Here is a 19005-nt window from a genome sequence, read left to right as displayed (position 1 = left end):
GAGATAAACAATTTTATTAACTTTTTATTATGTATAATGTATTATTCATATTATTTATAATATGTTTTGACTTGATAAAATATTGAAGCTTGTACATTATATTTCAAATTATACATCTTTTATTTTGTTTAATTTATCTATCGGTATTAATTAGTAAATGCAAAATGTGTTATGCTCTTTAAACTATGTTAAGTTAAAGTGAAATTTGAGTTATATCCCTTACACAATTATTACAGAATGATTCATTATTACTCTACTTTATAAAATCAACTTCAAATAATGAAAAAGTGATAAGACTAATATGATAGAAATGTTCCTAAAAATATATATAAAAAATATTTAATGAAATAAATTTACAGTATATTATATTCAATTAAATTTATAGAATACTTATTTATAGTATTGTCAGTATTACGCAAATAATAATCTTAACTATATAAATGAGGTTAAGGTGGAATAAAAAAGAACAAGTAAACATAAAAAAACTAAAATTTTGAATTTATTTATTAATGAATGTCATACAGAATATATGAGTTTAGACCTTTTGGTTATAGTGTACTAAGACTGTGATTCCAATTAATTTTAGCTTTGATACAATTGAATGCTCTCATGTTGAACAAATATGAATCATAAAACCCTTATTATTAAATTTGGGAATGTCCTCAATATTGTATTTGAACATATTAATTTATTTTTTATGATGAATTAAATACATACTGTATCAGTGTTTTCCTGTATATTGCTGACTGTAATGACATATCAGTAGCTTTAAGTTTTGTGGACTATTTCATCAGTGACTGTAAATTACATGCCAGTATCATTAGGCTTTGTGGATTATTTATGTAACACTTATTTTATGACATTGAATTATGTCATATACTTTGTTGTTGTTGTTGTTGTGGGGTTTAACGCCATTTTTCAGCACATGATAGGATATACATCGCAGCCAATATTAATGTTGGAGGTAGAACCTGGGAAAACCCCGGAAAGAACCACCGACCCACGAGAAGCTACTGGAAAGCTTTCTCACATATCCACATTGGCTGAACCGTCCCAGACAGAGGTGAAATGACAATGATCCGTAACGGAGAGCGCTTTAGACCACTCGGCCACTCGGGGCCCCCATATACTTGGTAAAATATATATAATAAAAGCATAATTTTAGTGTGGCATCCATGATATAGTCTTCGTTTTCATCATTAAACCTTTTGGACCTTGGCTATTCAGGATTGTCTTGATGTGATGTTGAACCTATAAATACATTTCATCTTGAACATGTTTCCATGATGACAATGGATATACACGTCCATCTGATTGACCTTGGGGTAAATTCAGGGGTTATTTCCTTTGCACTTCATTTAATTGCATTTCATCAAATAAATTGAAGGTTAGCAATCTGATTTTTATTTAGAGGTTCCTGGTCTTGACTCGATATTTTACACTGAGAGGTTTGTGAGTATGACATTGCAGAAAAGTATGTGTATGGTTGGATTTTTATAAAATATGGATTGTGAATTATGAATGAATACCAACTCAATAGTTATAGTCATGTGGTTTGGATTTATAATATTCTGTCTGCTGAGCAATTCAGACAAATTCAATTGACTGAAAACAAGCCAAGTATGTTGGTAGATCTTAACAGGATTTGATATTAGCTTAGCCCCTGGTGGCCAAGTGGTCTAAAGTAATCAACTTCGCAGATAACTGTCAACACACATCTGTCCACAACGGTGGGGAACCTTGGGCTTATCCAGTGTGGGTACATGAGAAAGCTGACTAGTTTTCCGTGTGTCGGAGATTCTTACTGCATTTTTCACGGGTTCTTTCTTGACTAATTACACTGGCTTCCATATATAGTCTATCTTTTCCTGAAAAATGATGTCAAACCCCAAATAAAATTACCAACCAGGATTTTAATAGATCTTTATATCAAAATATTTTATGAGCGAATTTGCTTGGACCTGAACTGTTAAATTAGGTTATCAACATTGTTTTCATCCAAGGGGTTGGACCATCTGGGTTTTATATATATATATATATATATATATATATATATATATATATATATATATATATATACATATTACTTTTAGATTATTTCTTATAATCAGTAATGTATGTGTTCTTTGTATTCAATAAAACATGATGGTCATTGAGTGTTTAGTTGCTGGATGGCAGTAATTTCTTTATCATTGTGGTGTTCTTTCAGTGCTCAGTTGCCAGAATACTGTCATTGCTTTATTAATGCAATGTTTCATTCAGTGCTCAGTTGTCAGAGTACTGTTATTCCTTTATTAATGCAATGTTCATTCAGTGCTCAGTTGTCAGAGTACTGCTATTCCTTTATTAATGCAATGTTCATTCAGTGTTCAGTTGTCAGAGTACTGCTATTCCTTTATTAATGCAATGTTCATTCAGTGCTCAGTTGTCAGAGTACTGCTATTCCTTTATTAATGCTATGTTCATTCAGTGCTCAGTTGCCAGAGTACTGCTATTCCTTTATTAATATGATATTCATTCAATAATTAGTTTCGTGAGTGCTGTACTTCATTTATTAATATGATTTTAATTCACTGTTTAGTTGCTGGAGTATTGTAATTCCTGTATTATTTAGTGACTAGAAGTGGGAGAAAAAGTTAAAGACATAAAGTTATATGTTTAGTGTATTGTTTTGAGAATGTGCTGAAGAAAGACATTGGGGCCATCATAAGATACCTAATGCTGGTACCACTGACTAGAATATATCAATAGAAATATAAATCTTGCAGCAGGGTATATTTTGTTAAGTGTAATAGCGATTCCTTATTCTGTCAAGGAAGTCCCTGGAATCTTTATTACAGGACTTTTCATTGTCCTTGTGCACTGAAAGTCTCATAAAGAGTCTTAATGCAGTTGATATAGCACTGTTGAAAAGTGGAGTTACAACTTGATTTTCCCTCATTGTGTGACCCATGAATTATTTTTTATTTTGTCCTTTCTCAATAAGACAGACATAAATATTATAGTTTTCTATATTTATACTAGTATGTTGATTTATTGAATTATTGTTTTTTATTGATTCTTTGTTAAGTCACTGATTACAAGGATGTTGTAATAAATTTGGTTTTCCTCTTTCTTTAGGGTCAGGACCCTGATGCATCCATAACACGGGAACACATGAATTACGCTCGCCTCAGCATTGCTCTTGTAACGGTTTGTGGAAATGCCATGAGGGAAATGCTTCTCTTCCATGTTCCTGCTCCACACAAAAGCATCTACAAGGCAATCCTGGCCAACAAATCCACCTTGACTAGTAGGAGACAGAACAGACCAGCTCTTCTTAACTCGGATCAAAGTCAGGTAGTCTTCTCAGATCCATTAGGTCGGTATGTGGCTGCTGTGGACCAGTTTGACATTACCTTGTTGTATACTCTGATCAGAAATGTCAGCACAGTTCCTGATCCATTCATGATGGGCTGGGGATTTGATCCACCAGATCAGCCAAGGGACACATCTCTTGGAGCTAGTGTGGAACGAATCCGTTTATATAGGAATCTTATCAGTGGTCATTCTGCTCAGGGAAAGGTTAGCCAACAGGACTTCGAGGATTACTGGCAGAAGATTGAAGCTGTGATTCATGACATTGAAAATGTAATTGGTAGACAGGTATACTCTGCAGAGTTAGACAAGCAAAGGAGACGGGTCATCAGCATTTATGAAGCCTGTTAGCTTCTAAAGGGGTCATGAAGAATGCGTAAAAGGTATATAAAGTAAATAAGTGTTATATGTACATAAGGTGATCTAAATTAAAAACGCACAAACAACACGCACAAAGTAAATAAATGCCATGTGTATATGTTATGATAATACTTACCATGACACAAGCAATAGGTACAAAGCGTATAAGTGTCCTGTGAACAAGTTAAGGCACAATGTATCATTAAACCAATGAGTGGGAAGGTTGGTTATGTGTTAATAGTTTCTCTTGAATAAGAAGCAGATTGATTTTGTTACGACCATCCATAGAAACGTGTCTATAGCATCAAACTTTGGACAGATTTGGTACTGAGTGTGACCCATGCATGCAAATGGAGCTATCTTGAATCAGATTGGCTGAACATGTTACCATATTGAATACCAATACACATTTCTATTCTATGTTTGACCAGACTAAGAATATATGATTATATTGTTAAGATCTTAAAGAACTTCAGTAAGGCATGCTAATGATGTGGTCTGCATCTGATTAGCTCTGCTTGTTGACACAAGCTACTGACATGTTGTGCTTGTTGCCACGAGTTGATTTTGTGACTGAATGACTGTGCTTATTGCCATGAAGTGATCATGCTTCTGACTGTCTGTACTTGTTGCCTTGAGATAGTCATGCTACTGACTGGCTTTGCTTGTTGCCATGAGATAGTCATGCTACTGACTGGCTGTGTTCATTGCCATGAGATACTCATACTACTGACTGGCTGTGCTTGTTGCCATGAGATGATCATTCTACTGACTGGCTGTGCTTATTGCCATGAGATGATCATACTACTGACTGGCTGTGTTCATTGCCATGAGATGATCATACTACGGACTGGCTGTGTTCATTGCCATGAGATACTCATACTACTGACTGGCTTTGCTTGTTGCCATGAGATGATCATACTACTGACTGGCTGTGCTTGTTGCCATGAGATGATCATACTACTTACTGGCTGTGTTCATTGCCATGGTATACTCATACTACTGACTGGTTGTATTCATTGCCATGAGATAATCATGCTACTGACTGGCTGTGTTTATTACCATGAGATAATCATGCTACTGACTAGCTGTGTTTATTGTCATGATAATTGTTGTGATGAGATGGGCATGCATCTGGCTGTCTGTACTTGTTGCCATGAGATAATCATGTTACTGACTGGTTGCCTTGCTGTAAACCGTGTTTTGGATCCAGTTTTCTATCTTGGATTTATTTTGCCCAATTAATCATGCATCTGACTGGCTGTGCTTGTTGACATGAGATAATCATGCTACTGACTACCTGTTCTTGTTGCCATGAGGATCATGTATTTGACTGGCTTTGCTTGTTGCCATGAGATACTCGTACATCTGACTGGCTGTACTTGTTGCCATGAGATAATCATGCTACTGACTGGCTGTATTTGTTGCCATGAGATGGGCATGCATATGGCTGTCTGTACTTGTTGCCATGAGATAATCATGTTACTGACTGGTTGCCTTGTTGTAAACCGTGTTTTGGATCCAGTTTTGCTCAATGTGAAATATGGGTTTCTTTCATTAAGGTCCTGTATATATTTGAAAACATTCTAGAAACAAACATATTCATGCACCTGATTGGACAAGCTTATTTACATTCTGGTAGACATATTCATGCACCTGATTGGACAAGCTTATTTACATTCTGGTAGTCATGTTCATTATTTGATTTGATGAAAATTGAAATATTTACTTACATTATCAAAGTCATGGAGAACATCACACATTAACTCATTCAGCCCCAGACCCGTTATTAGTATCACTGCTGCTATGCCCCAGCAGCGCTAAGCTGTGTCTAGCTGCGTGTGCCCCAGAGTTTTTACCTGTTTGAAAAATTTTGTAAACATCGTGCACATGCATTCACTCTTACCTTAATTTCTCTGCTTATATCCAATTAAAATCCAAGAAAGTTTCACCCTTTATTGCAAATGAATTTGTCTACACAGTGATGTATTTTTTTTCCCTATTTGTCCAAGTCTTTCACGACTTATTTATAAAGAATTTACAAAATTATGTGCAACGTTTATCCGTAAGAACTCGATCATCATCGCTGTCAGCATCCTCATCTTCGGACGATTCAATCTCAGAAACTTCTATGTCCGAATCGAAATCTCACAAAATATCCAACTGCTGAACATATCTTTCCTCAGCTTGCTCAGTATTTTCAAGATCAAACCCGAGAAACTCCTCATTTTTGCTCTCATCAAAAATCACTCTTACGTCCGCCATCATTTACGAGTTTTCATGACCAGAGCACGTGTAGTTAAACCGCTTTCAAAACAGGAGCCCTTAGCTTCTGAACAATTCAAATTTCCGCAAATGAAAGTAAAATCATTTCTGATTGGTTTAATAGTTGTTAGTTCTTGGAATAAACCCATTTCTAACCAATCAGAGACGTTGAATCTAACACACATTCATCACGCTTGGAAACGGGATTGGCCATTGAATGCAGTAAAAATATCACGACTACAGGCGGGATCGGCCATTGAATGCAGAAACCGGATCACGCCTACAGACGGGATCGGGGCTTAAAGGGTTAACAAGATCCATGTGAAAATCAAGATGATAATAAGTTGAAGAGATAAATTACATAGGTTGTGTTTTAACAGTCTTACAAGACTTCATAAACCTGTTTAGTGAGATGATCAAATATTGGGTTAGGTAAGCCAGCTGAGTGATATAAGGCTCCCTTGGGTCTGTTGTTCAGTTGTTTCTTAAAACACCATTTTGATCATTTTCAACTTGGGAATTTTGACAAACTACCTGTATGCATAGTTAATGAAAACTGCTTAAGGTTGACTGATAACACTAGTCAAACATAATTGTATTTATATCTGGAGGATCTGATTAGATTTGTTAGGTCTTTACAGGAATTCTTTAAATAAAATACAGTTAACATGAGTTGTAAGTGTTTGACTTATATTATTTTAATAAAATCATTGTTATAACAATTGGGCAAAATAAATCCAAGATAGAAAAATCAAATTTCTTACACACACAAGTAGATGACTTATATAAATATTTATGACATTATAGCAGTTTTACCTATTTTCATGATTTCTTTTTTTATTTTCTATTTGGTTAGTTGTTTGGTTGTGGTGTTTTATAGCACAGCAAAAACTTAAAGACTATATAGTTCCAAGGCAAAGAGAACAACGTGCTATATCCAGGGACTCACACTGGTACCTCGTCTGGGCTGACTACACTTGGTTTGCTTTGAGTCGGTGGACGTATATGCTTTGCAAACATGTATCTGGTTTGTTTTATGTTTCTGATGCTTACACATTCAGGACAGTCATCTTGTGTATGCAAAAGTGAAATATCAATATTTTAGCATGATTGTACTTGGTAAGACGTAGGTCAGCATCCCTGTTTCTTACAAATAGACGCCTCCTGCTCTGTAAACCCAATGCCATCATATCACATGCACACTTTGTCTGCATCACATTTGTAGGGGAGTACATAATGATAACAATGATGGAAAACTAGTTTTTAGATTTACTGGTCATAGACCAATAGAGCTTATGGGATGATCTGCAGTCCATCGTCCATCTGTTGTATATCATATGTCTGTTAGCACAAGGTTTTGATTGCAACTTCTAAACTGCTTGGAGGATTGCTAAGAAACTTACACATATATTTAACCCATGGTCTAGTTGATCTGACATGATCTGGCTGGTCTGACATGGTCTAGTTGGTGTTGCCTGGATATCCAATGTAACCTACACAGTAACCATCATGAAATAAATATTGCCATTGCTACTTCTCCTGAATGGTTGGTGATATCAGCATGGGGTTTTCACTAAAAGACTTATTATATCTAGTTCTGAATGAAGGTGGTGAGGTCAGTATTATGAAAAGACCATATTGATAAGCTTGGTAAAACACTGTCATCCAAAATTGCCCTACTCGGCAGAATCAAGAACTATTTACCTATGGAAACTTTCAGTCTTTACTGCAAGTCATATATTCTTCTAACAATGGATTATTGTTCGAATGTATGGGGAAATTGTGCTAAATCGGAGCTTGAAAGGATTTAAAAACTTCACAAACGAGCAGCACTCATAAGTTTAGATGTATCTATTGATCAGTCCTCAAAAGCTTTGTTTACAGAACTCATATGGGTCACAATATATGACAGGATAGATTTTCACAAGGCAGTTCTTTTATATAAATGCCTACATGGAACTGCACCAGAGTATATTCAGGACTTATTAAGGCCTTTTTGAACACAGTACCAGTTGAGATCAATATCACGTGGAAACCTTCTAGCACCAAAACCAAGAATAGAGCAATTTAAAAAGAGCTACCATTACTCTGGTACAGTTCTGTGGAACAAATTTCCACTACATTTAAAATCTGCTGAAATTATTGGAGTATTTAAGAACAGATACCGTGAGCATGTATGTATTTCTAATAGACAATGGAATTTAGTATTTTAATACTAAACATGATAAAATAGCCAGTAATTATTGCTACCTTCATATAATGTGCATTGTTATACTCTCCTTAAGAGGGCCTCAAGGGAGAATAGTCCTTGCCTAATGAGTCACCCTCTATAATTAAAGCCTTATTATTATTGTTATTATTATTATTAAAGGTTTTGAGATTAAGCTCAGTTATAAAGTTTTACTTTCTAGCTAAACAAAAGCTGGAATCAACATAACGAGAGCATTTGGTATAAATGATGCATCAATTAAATTAGATCATGAATAAATTATATATGTGACTTTTAGCTGATAAACTTAATATTAAATAATCTAGTCTACAGTTGCATTTAAGAAGTTTATATGATATTTTAACTGCCCAACAAAGACTCGTGATAACATTTTATTTTTACAGATCATGCACGTTATGAGTTTGCTGCTGATCATGGATCCAGTGTCCCAAGATGTCCGATTCTTCAGTACTTATTCGTTTTGACAAGAACCTGCAGAAGCACCAGTAGAATTGTCAGTGAAAGAAATATGAAACCAGTATTGGATGGACATTTTATTTCCACCAAGATGAAGGAACACAAAGACTATGGCATCATTAAATGTTTCTCACAAAACTGTTGATATAATCTATCAGATAGTTGACATGCAAATTATCGAATGGAAAATATAATTTTGGATGTGCATAAGCAGCTCAAAGTAAACTATTTCAGGAGAAAATGGAAATTGACTTGTGCTCAATTCATTATGCTCATGTTCTATGAGTTTTAAACCTGTAACACAGTACATATAACACTATATTTCACTTTTGCTGAAACGATACTCATATCGATACAAGAAACAGAGAATCAATACAAAACGATACTTACTCTATGCTTATTCTTTTAGTCTTCAGTAGTCAGGAATAATTATTATTAGTTGCCTTGCTAGTCTGTAAAATTACAATCCATCTGAAACAGCTTTTGCAATCACAGACACTCATGTTTATTAGTAAAAATGAAAAAGACTATTTGAGAATACCCATGCACTGTCTACAAGTTAACACAGTGACATGGTTCATAATCTGCCCCCCCCTTCCCAATTCCATGCTAATTATCTTAACCCATATACTATACATTCCATATGTGTTCCACGTATATAATGAAGTACTTTAATCATCATATAATAACTACTTAAATGTAAAGTTTCCATTTTGATTTGTATCTTGACTCCTTTGGTCAATTTGAAAGTCCCACGTATAAAAATGTGCTCAGTAAAGTATACAATTTTTATTTAACTGTTCTTATTGCAACATCTGTTTTTCAGGTAGCAATTGTTCCACCTCTGGGTTCTTCAGGCACCCAAAAAACAGATGGCATGACCTTGTCAGTGGTATTTCATAATTAAATGTACAAAGGGCACAATACTGAGTGTAATTAAACAGTTTAAAAGTGTAATGCAATTTCCATTTTTTCTTAATTCATCAATTTCAGCCTGCGGATCATATGCTACAAAGCCATATACATAACATGTATTCATATCAGGATTATGATAAACTGAATGAAATAAGGTTAAAAATGAAATTAAGAAGTAAAGATACACAAGCATTGCTGGACTAAATACCCTTCTGCAGCATTATGGAACAGATATAAAAGTTGGCATGGTAGTCGATACACTACTAGTTTAACAAAATAACTGTTAGTGAAAAATCCTATTTTGAAGCAGATATATATAGAAAAGATACTATCCGTGAGCTCATGGAAAAGTGTGCATAACATTCATACACATCAATTTCTCAACATATTCCAGCCGACAAAGCTAATTATGCACATGCTCCTTTCAGACAGAAGCACAGAACAAAATTGATAGAAAGAAATGAAAGTGGAGCAAGAAGAAAGAGAGACAGATATTGAAGTTTAGATAAATATTTACCTATGTCCATTTCTTCCTCCCCCTACTTTTTCCTTTGATAAAGGGGGAGGTCTTCCTTAAGATAAAATCCTCTCATCATTTCTCCTTAAATTGTACATATGGAACAAATTTGGAATTTCTTTTTTTATGCAGAGATATTTAACCAGTGCATGATGATGCTGATGGAACAAATGAAATTAGCATAGAATGAACGATGGACAGATTTCAGACTGCTCAAGTTTTTCACCTAGTGTAAGTTTAAAAACATTCTAATAGGACTGGGTGTTGTCAATAATTTTCCTTCTTTGCTAACAAATACAAAAACGTGTGGCTGAAGCAGTCGTATGCATCTGCAGAAAGTAAAATGTGATAGATCTTGCTGGTATTCAACCTTATTCCTATGCCTGAATTTGTTCTAGATGAGATTTTCTTGGCTCTAGGAAATAACATTATTTCTTCTGTTTTGAAGATAACATCATAATGTCTTCTAAGCTTAACTGAGACCCGAAATTGGTAATAAGATGTTTTCAAATCTTTGATGTTGTTCAAAACACAGGGAGTTGTATGGAGCCACCATTAATTGGCATAAAACGGATAATAAAACTCACTGCAACAAACAAGTAGTCTGTTTGAAAATATTGCTATCTTCTCAACATACATTACAGGGCACCACCTACCTTCCAAAGATGGAAAAACAGTCAAGTTCATATGTGTATTGATATGCATCATTTTGCAGGCTGCGTATCATGAATCATATCGATACACAGCACAGATGTATCGTTTCACCCCTAATATTTATAATTATTGGTAATTTTTGACAAAATTATTTATAGTAGGTTTTTTATTGTGGATACATTTACATATGAGAGAACTAATAGGCCTATAAGGTAAGAGATTGTGAGTTCGAACCCCAACTGAATCATACAAAGACTTACAAAATGGTACAGTACTAACAGCTGCCTCGCTAGGTGCTCAGCATTAAGAGGTTAGTGTTAGCACTGGTAGGCATGGTGTCGGGACAATGTGACTGGGTGGGACATCATGCTCTGTGTCTGCAGCATGATGCCCCAGTGTTAGACATCACTATAAACTGACACACTGCAGACATCGAAGCAATATGCCTGACAAATTGTTAAACCTACGTTAAAAGTTCTCATCAAACACACACACACACACCTATGAAGTTATTTTCCTTGGTCCAAAGCGATTTATTTGTTTCTGTATTTCCTCTAGTTTTGCACTGTTTGCATTTCTCATTCTAACACAGTGAATTCTGTGAATATCTTTTATATCAATGCACTTATTTAGATCCTTGTTTTGAGATTCCACTTGTTCTGTCCAAAGGCATAAATTTCTTCAGAAGTATGTTTATGTTCACATCCTCTGATAGTACACCTGGTGGTTGGTTTCATCAAACCATTTTGGATGGATTATCAGTGATCATTGCCAAATTTGATCCTGGGTCAAGCAGTGCATTTTCTATGTTACATTGGCGCTGCAAGCAGAGTTATACGATAGTACCTCTAAACATCTATGATTGTGCAGTTAAATGGAAATTTTATGCTGAGACACGGGGACATGTTAAATAAGAAGGGAATTTAAGGATAGGAATGGGTGTGTCTAATTAGATGGCACAAATTGTAGAATACCTATGTAGCATTAGGGGAACACAGTCCTTTGTACTTTGTGTAATTGACTATGTGGTCCTTACTATTGTATGTGACACTAAATGCAGAGACTACAGAAGGGACCCTTGTTGTCACTTTTCATGAGGGGCGAGGGATGTTCACTCATATTTTGTCAGGGTCGACAAAATTTCTGCCTCTCTCTGTGTCCCAGTGTACTGCATCTGAGAGGATGAGTACCTTCATTCCCAGTTACCTTTATTGCTTTGGCATCAATCAGGTTATAAATTATTGATCAGTGAATGAAATCACTAATTTGTTTGCATATTTTATGTCTTCAATGCTGTTTGTTTTTTATAATCCTTAGGCTGTATAAAGACACATTTGGAAGGTGTGAGAATACTGTAGCAGTGTTTTCAAAATGCAATGTATTAAAAAGAACTGTTCGGTCAGAATCATTGAATAGCTCTATCAAGAAAAACTTGTATCTAATGAGTGATATTTCTGTAAATATACAAATATGCATAATTAAAAGATAACAAACACAAAGTACAAAAACAATGTTCTCTCAAAATTATAAGTTTTCCATGACAAATTAGAATTAAAAATTGATCAGTTCAGAACAAACAGAATTTTCTAAGTCATAAAGTACATTACATATAATTATATATCCCCTTCTCTCCTTTGCTCCACATCGATTAATGATAACAAAGGTACCATTCTTTACACACTCTATATGTACAATGCACTATGCTGTTGGAATTTTCTTTTGCAATATCTTAGTCAAAGTGAATATTGACATAGTCTGAGGAAATATTACTTAGCAACCCAAGTTTAAATCCCATCAGTATCGCAATATCTTTTCCTATTCATATCCTAAACTACATTCGATATTTCTAATAATTACAATTTAGGAGAACTAAATTCTCTAATATTTACTATTGCAAATATCAATTATTGTTGGGATTCTGCATATGAGACCTGCCTACCAGCATACTGTAGGTGTGTATGTGAGATAAATCACAGCCATTAAAATGCATGTCATCTATCAATTTTTCATAGACTTCAGAGGCTGTTTTCATGGTTTTCCCATTCAGGGAGATATTCCAGTTTATTTTACAAACAGATGAAAATAATATATATTGCTTGATCATATGGCTTTATTTGCTATTTGTGGGCGGTTCTTTCTCAGTGCTCGAAGAACTTGAATTTGTGGCTGAATAGTTGGTTTACATGTATGTTATAGTTGACTGCCTTAATTATTATTATTATTATTATTATTATTCCATTGTATTTTGTATAAAGCTCCAGTTTTAATTTCCAAATTCAGTCTTAATTATATAACAATAGCCCTTTCTTAAGGATTCTGTGTAACTACATCGCCATGTAATATGATTCTTTTAGTTATAATCACAATCGCAGACCATGTGCATGACTTACGTGTTCCATGAACATGTAGTGTCATGGTAATCATGCATTGTGCACATATGTAAATATTACAGTTTGTTTGTACGCTGAACTTGTGCTTGACCACATTATTCACATTGTAATGAATTAAGCAGCGATGGGACTTCTCGGTAGCCTAAGTGGTCAGAGCATCCGACTCGGATGCGGTAGTCCGCAGGTTCGAACCCCAGCCAAATTATACCGAACACTTATAAAAATGGTACTTGCAGCTGCCTCACTTGGTGCTTAGCATTAAGAGATTAGTGTTACGACTGGTCGACCTTGTGTCATGATGTGACTGGGTGTGACATGATGCTACATGTCTGCTGTAAGGCCTGTAAATGAGTCGTTCACCCGTAATGATGTTGTTAGGGGCTGATATCACCTATTCATTGAAAACAGCAATTATCGGCAGCCACTTTTGCACACATCGGTGCACATTTTATACACTTACCGGCATTTTTCCCAGCTGTTTAGCTTCTGTCTGCTGAAGGGTTCTTTTTGTGATATGTACAGCATATTTCTGAATCAAATCGTATGTTTGACAACCTGTAACTCCAAGTAGAATAACAAACCAAAATAGCATTGACATTTCTAAGTTTTGTGGCCACCATACTGCAAATAGCAAACAATCCGATGCGACTTCCACACATTCGCTTATTGGAAATATTCAGTACATTTTATCATGTGACTGTCATGCTGGACCAAATGATTGAGGGTGTTCTTCTCAATATACGCTATAACGTGAGATTCAAGGTGGAACAACAAGAAGCATTGTTAACATTAGTTGAAGGGTAGCATATTATTACTTTTATACCGACTGGCTTCGGGAAAAACCTGATATATAGTCTTTTCTCTATCATCAAGAGAAAGGTAATGTGACTTCAAGAAATGATGATACCATGATATTGCTCTTTATTGATGTAGCAGTTATTTGTATGTGATAATAGTGATAATAAAAAAATATGTTAACTGATTTTGATAGTTGTGGTGGTGATGATAATAATGATAATAATAATATTAATAATAATGATTATTATTATTATTATTATTATTATTTAAACATTACCATCATATTTTGATTATTATTATTGACAGTATCATTTTTTGGATTATTATGATTAATATGAAGTTATGATAATTTCTTTTGAACTTTTCATAATTGTGATATTTAAATTTTGCCAATGTTATTGAAAAGTGTTGGATGGATACATTGATTTATGGTATGTAAGAAAGAATCAAACTAACTGTATCCCACTTCTCATGGAGACCTAATATGGGATGTTTTGATTCATGTAAATTATGAATGCCTGTCTACAGTTAATTACCATGCAATTCATGACAATTCTGTATCAGTCTTCATGGCAATGTTACATAAAAGTGTTCTTTTGTTTTATTATTTTTAATGCTAGAATATCTTTATGTGATAAATTAATCAAGTACGTGTTTTTGCTTAGAAAACTCAAATAATGAAACATGCATTCAGTAAGAACACATTGACAACATATAAATATGATCACATAACTGTTTCTGTATATTATCATTGTGACTAGGCTTTTGATGGTGCATGGTAGCGCCAAAAAATGTATGTGACATTGTTTAAAAAATATAAAGTGCAATTCAGAAAATACATTTTAAAAAATTGCATGTAATATTACTGTTTTTGTTCTTGTTTTTTTTTATCTTCGCCTGACCAGTAAGCGCCAAAACAGTGCTGGTTATATCACCACTTACTTTTTAAAGAATCAAATCCAAAAATAATCCAAGAATAATCCACGAATAAAATTTTAGACTTCCTAATAATAAAATATTCTAATGAGTTCGAGTCCCAATGAAGAATCCATGATGGAAGGCGATGATGTATGGTGTATCCTTTTTAAATATTGTTTTGTACATATAACTCGGAAACTGGCTGCAACAGAGAGAAACGACTTGACATTTAGCATTTTTAAGCCCAGCCTGACTAAATTCTCTATAAACATCTTTATTAAAACTAAATAATACCCAGTTTCGGAAATACCTGAATTGTGAAACAGGATCACGTGATCATGTTTACATATAAAAAAATCACGTAGCCCCAGTATGACCTTGAGAAAAACCAATTATTTTACTCGTTACTTCACTAAAACTATTTACAAGCCTATGGTCACGTATTCCATACAGCCTCGATCTCAACTTTATCATTCCTACAATAAAACTGAACTTAAAACAAAAACTTGATGACGTGACTGTTACTAAATTTGAATTATGGTCGGGAACCAGGTCAGCCTTTTGTGTTTACAGAAATGAACAGTCATGGTTAAACTATTTTCTGGAAAAAGTACGGGCTCCTAGTAAACAGAACTATATAATTATGACATATAATAAAACTTGAAAATATAACGATTTTAAAGCTTACAATTAAATAAGATATAAAGTAAATAAAGTGTACATAACAGTATTTTATTATCATCAGATCCTAGGATGAAAGGTATACTATAGAAGGAACAGGTTCAGTGTGATAATACATGTAAAATGTTTGTAGCTATTTGGAAGGAAAACCAATGGCAGTTTTAATCGAACCTCATCTTTATGTATTAAACAAAGATAATTTCCAAATGTGAAATGTAGGAAAATAAAAAGACTTATAAATGTCCCCATTATCACAAATCTCAGTTTATTCTTATCTCTCTTACATCTCAATATCTCATAATTCTCACTACAATATAGATGTGCTGAAAGAACTCTATGACATTTACAATTATTTTGGTTACTATGATTGGGGTGCTGGTAATAAATTTGTATTTTTCTCTGTCGGGGGGTGGAAAGGGCTGTGGCTAGTACATTCTGTCCAATATATATGTCCCTCTTAGACAATGACTTGAGGTCCCGGATAGCCTCACTTCATAATCTCTTGCCAACAGAAATCTGTATGGTTTGAACAGAATACACATTAAAATGATACATGTATTGTCAAGGTTAAAGTAATTACAGAAGTCTAATGTAACTGATTATGTATTAGATGATGCTCACATTAATTTAGGAGGTTGAACTGAACTAATGTTATTATCACTTATTATAGTGCATTCAGTGCAAGTTGCCATGAATAAACATATTATGTTGTTATCAATATATTGCATATTGTTATTTATGTTAATGAGACTATCTGTCCATACACATCATAACGTATTTCCAGTTTCTGCTGTATCCATCACAGATAACAATTATCTGTTAAAGAAACTTGCTTGTTGCTAATGGAAAATATCTAATTTGAATTATAGTATTAATTGAAAATACTGTATGACACATTCTTTTATTATTTTCAAGTATTTCTTTTAAAATATAGTTCAAGTCTGGTATATTTATTTATTGAAATATATGATTATTCTTAAAATGTCACAAATGTGTACATGACAGTTTTCATAGCAACTGGGCAGTTCTTAAAACCATAGAAAAATGTAATCAACGTTCTATGTCTTTCATTACAAACATTGTAATTGTCATTATTTCTTATGCAGCACCAATTGATACCTTTCACTACTGTGTTTTAATATATGTATTTGAAATTTACTGTCAAAGATTACAAATAAAATTAAGGAGAGAGACATATTTATGACATGGAATCTGTATAGGCATTATGATTAAGGGTCAACATTGTTTAATGAGATTTTCGTAATTTTGGGCGAAGTGTCATACTGATTATTAAGTAGATAATTAATTAATTAATTAATTAATTCGATTACTTCAGAATAAATAAAGAAAAACGGGCACAATCTTTTGTTTACAAGCTCTGTAAAAAATTTTATTCATGTTTTGAGCCTCTGAACTTTGACTTGCATGCACAATTATAATAGGAAGTGTGCTATTTCACCCTGATAATCACAATTGAATAAGCATAACAGATATATATATATATATATATATATATATATATATATATATATATGAACTTCTGTTTAGGTCAAATGTTAGCTCCAGATGATCATGTAGCACATCTTGAGCAGTTTATTTCAGTCTCTTCAATTTTCCATGTAAATTAACCTTATTGGACCGGCACCCTGGTGAAAACCACAAAGTGAACACATATTTTTCGCCATTTTTCTTTAGTAAGCCTGAGAGAGAGAGATAGAGAGAGACAGAGAGAGAGAGATGTGATGGTTCAGTGGTGCACGACGTGATTTACCATGAAAGCGTATATTCATGGCACATCACTATGTTTGTTCTTTGATTATTCTGCAATCTTACTAACACAGTGAGAAATAAAGACTTTGGGGATGGGGGGTAGAGCTGCCTTCTAACATTTTAATATTAAATAATCTGCTGTCAGAATCTGATTATTAGGTTTTATAAAATAAGAGGAAATAAATCAAAAACAATCATTAAATAGACTACATTATGTGTATTTCTCCTAACCAAAACTATAAGGTATGATATTGATATGCAACTTGACAACTTTTGTATCAATTTTACTGGGTGCACTTTATTAAAATCGCATAGAAAGTGTTCAACTAGCCGTTACGAAGTCCCGTTATTGTAGATTACTTGGTGCTAGTTCATTTTTTTATATAAAAAAATTCTCTGTCCAGAGACGTCCCTCTATCCTCTTCTTTGTGCAGAGAAAGGGAATGTAATTTGGATTTTTAACGTAGCTTTAACAATTATTCAGTCATATCGCTATGATATCTGCAGTGTACCAGTTTATAGTGATGTCTAGCACTGCAGCATCATACCGCAGACTACAGGGGTTCGTTGCAAAGAAAATTTGAAGTATTCATCCATGAATCAAGGGAGGGGTGTTCTAACCTGTAACAATATTGTTACAGGTAAGAACCCCCATCCCTTGATTCATGGACGGATACTCCAAATTGTTATTGTTACATTTTAGAACACCCATCCCTTGATTTATGGACGGATACTCCAAATTTTCTTTATAACGAATCCCTGTGCCTATAGAGGGCGATCCAGAGACTGGAACCCACGTGAACAGAGCTGAGATGGCAGTGGTCGGTAATGTCGAGCGCATTAGACCACTCGGCCACAGGGCCGCAAGTTAAACGAAAACTTGTGTTTAGTATTAAGTGTATCAGCCAAGTGCAAATACTCTGGAAAATGAGACTTCCGAATGAAATTACAATGCAGCAGTGAAATTCTTACAAGACTTTGACATGGGTCCTCACTGAACTGCGAGGAATATTGAAACTCAAAATGGTAATTCAGAATTGGTTGTATATGTTCGTCCCTGTGTCCATAATACTCTTGTCAAGGGCACTTCGTATGTATATATGTATGTATGTGTGTATGTATGTATGTATGTGGGTGAGTGGGTTGGTAAGTAGCTCTCCGTACACAGTGTTTAGCATCAGGTCTGCACATTACTGGCAATACGGTGCCGATTTAAAGAAAAACGTCAAACCTGTAAAATTGATGAACTGGGAAATAATACCTTTTGCAAGTTAATCCATTCCGAACAAGGGTAAAGATGTATTAATACAAATAAAAATTGTATAAATCCCACCCCCAAAATAAAGATGAAGAGAAAATATAATTTGGTTTTAATTCCTTCAAATATAGCGTCACACTTTGTTATGTAAAATCTGTATTACCATTAAGTCATGGACAAAAAGATTGCAGCATCAGATGCTACGAGGGGTGTGAATGATACTTTATTATTATAATTTATAATAACGTATGCGACAACTACTGTGAGAAAGCTTGCCAGTAGCTTCTCGTGAGTCGGTGGTTCTTTCAGGGGTTTTCCCGGTTTCTTCCTCCACCATTAATACTGGCCGCCATGTATAGCCTATCGTGTGCTGAAAAATGGCGTTAAACCTTACAATAACAACAACGACAACTACTCCAGTGGTTAGAGCGACCGC

At 34.3% G+C, this 19005-nt stretch overlaps 1 protein-coding gene across 1 annotated transcript in view; it reads left to right on the top strand.

Moving 5' to 3' along the window:
- The window catches only part of LOC149787118 (uncharacterized), a 143402-nt gene extending 127141 nt beyond the window's left edge, over window positions 1-16261 (top strand). Inside the window, exons 14-15 of the mRNA XM_089977632.1 lie at window positions 3121-3740; window positions 8596-16261. Of these exons, the coding sequence (XP_089833758.1) occupies window positions 3121-3708 (588 nt within the window). The 3' untranslated portion in view covers window positions 3709-3740; window positions 8596-16261. The remainder of the gene's footprint in view (window positions 1-3120; window positions 3741-8595) is intronic.
- The last annotated feature ends 2744 nt before the right edge of the window (window positions 16262-19005 follow it).

This window comes from Sinohyriopsis cumingii, chromosome 12 (assembly GCF_028554795.1).
Source record: "Sinohyriopsis cumingii isolate HCF-2022 chromosome 12, ASM2855479v2, whole genome shotgun sequence".
Taxonomy (NCBI): Eukaryota; Metazoa; Mollusca; class Bivalvia; order Unionida; family Unionidae; genus Sinohyriopsis; species Sinohyriopsis cumingii.
The sequence above is the reverse complement of the archived record's forward strand: the minus strand, read 5'-3'. Positions and strand labels throughout refer to the sequence as shown.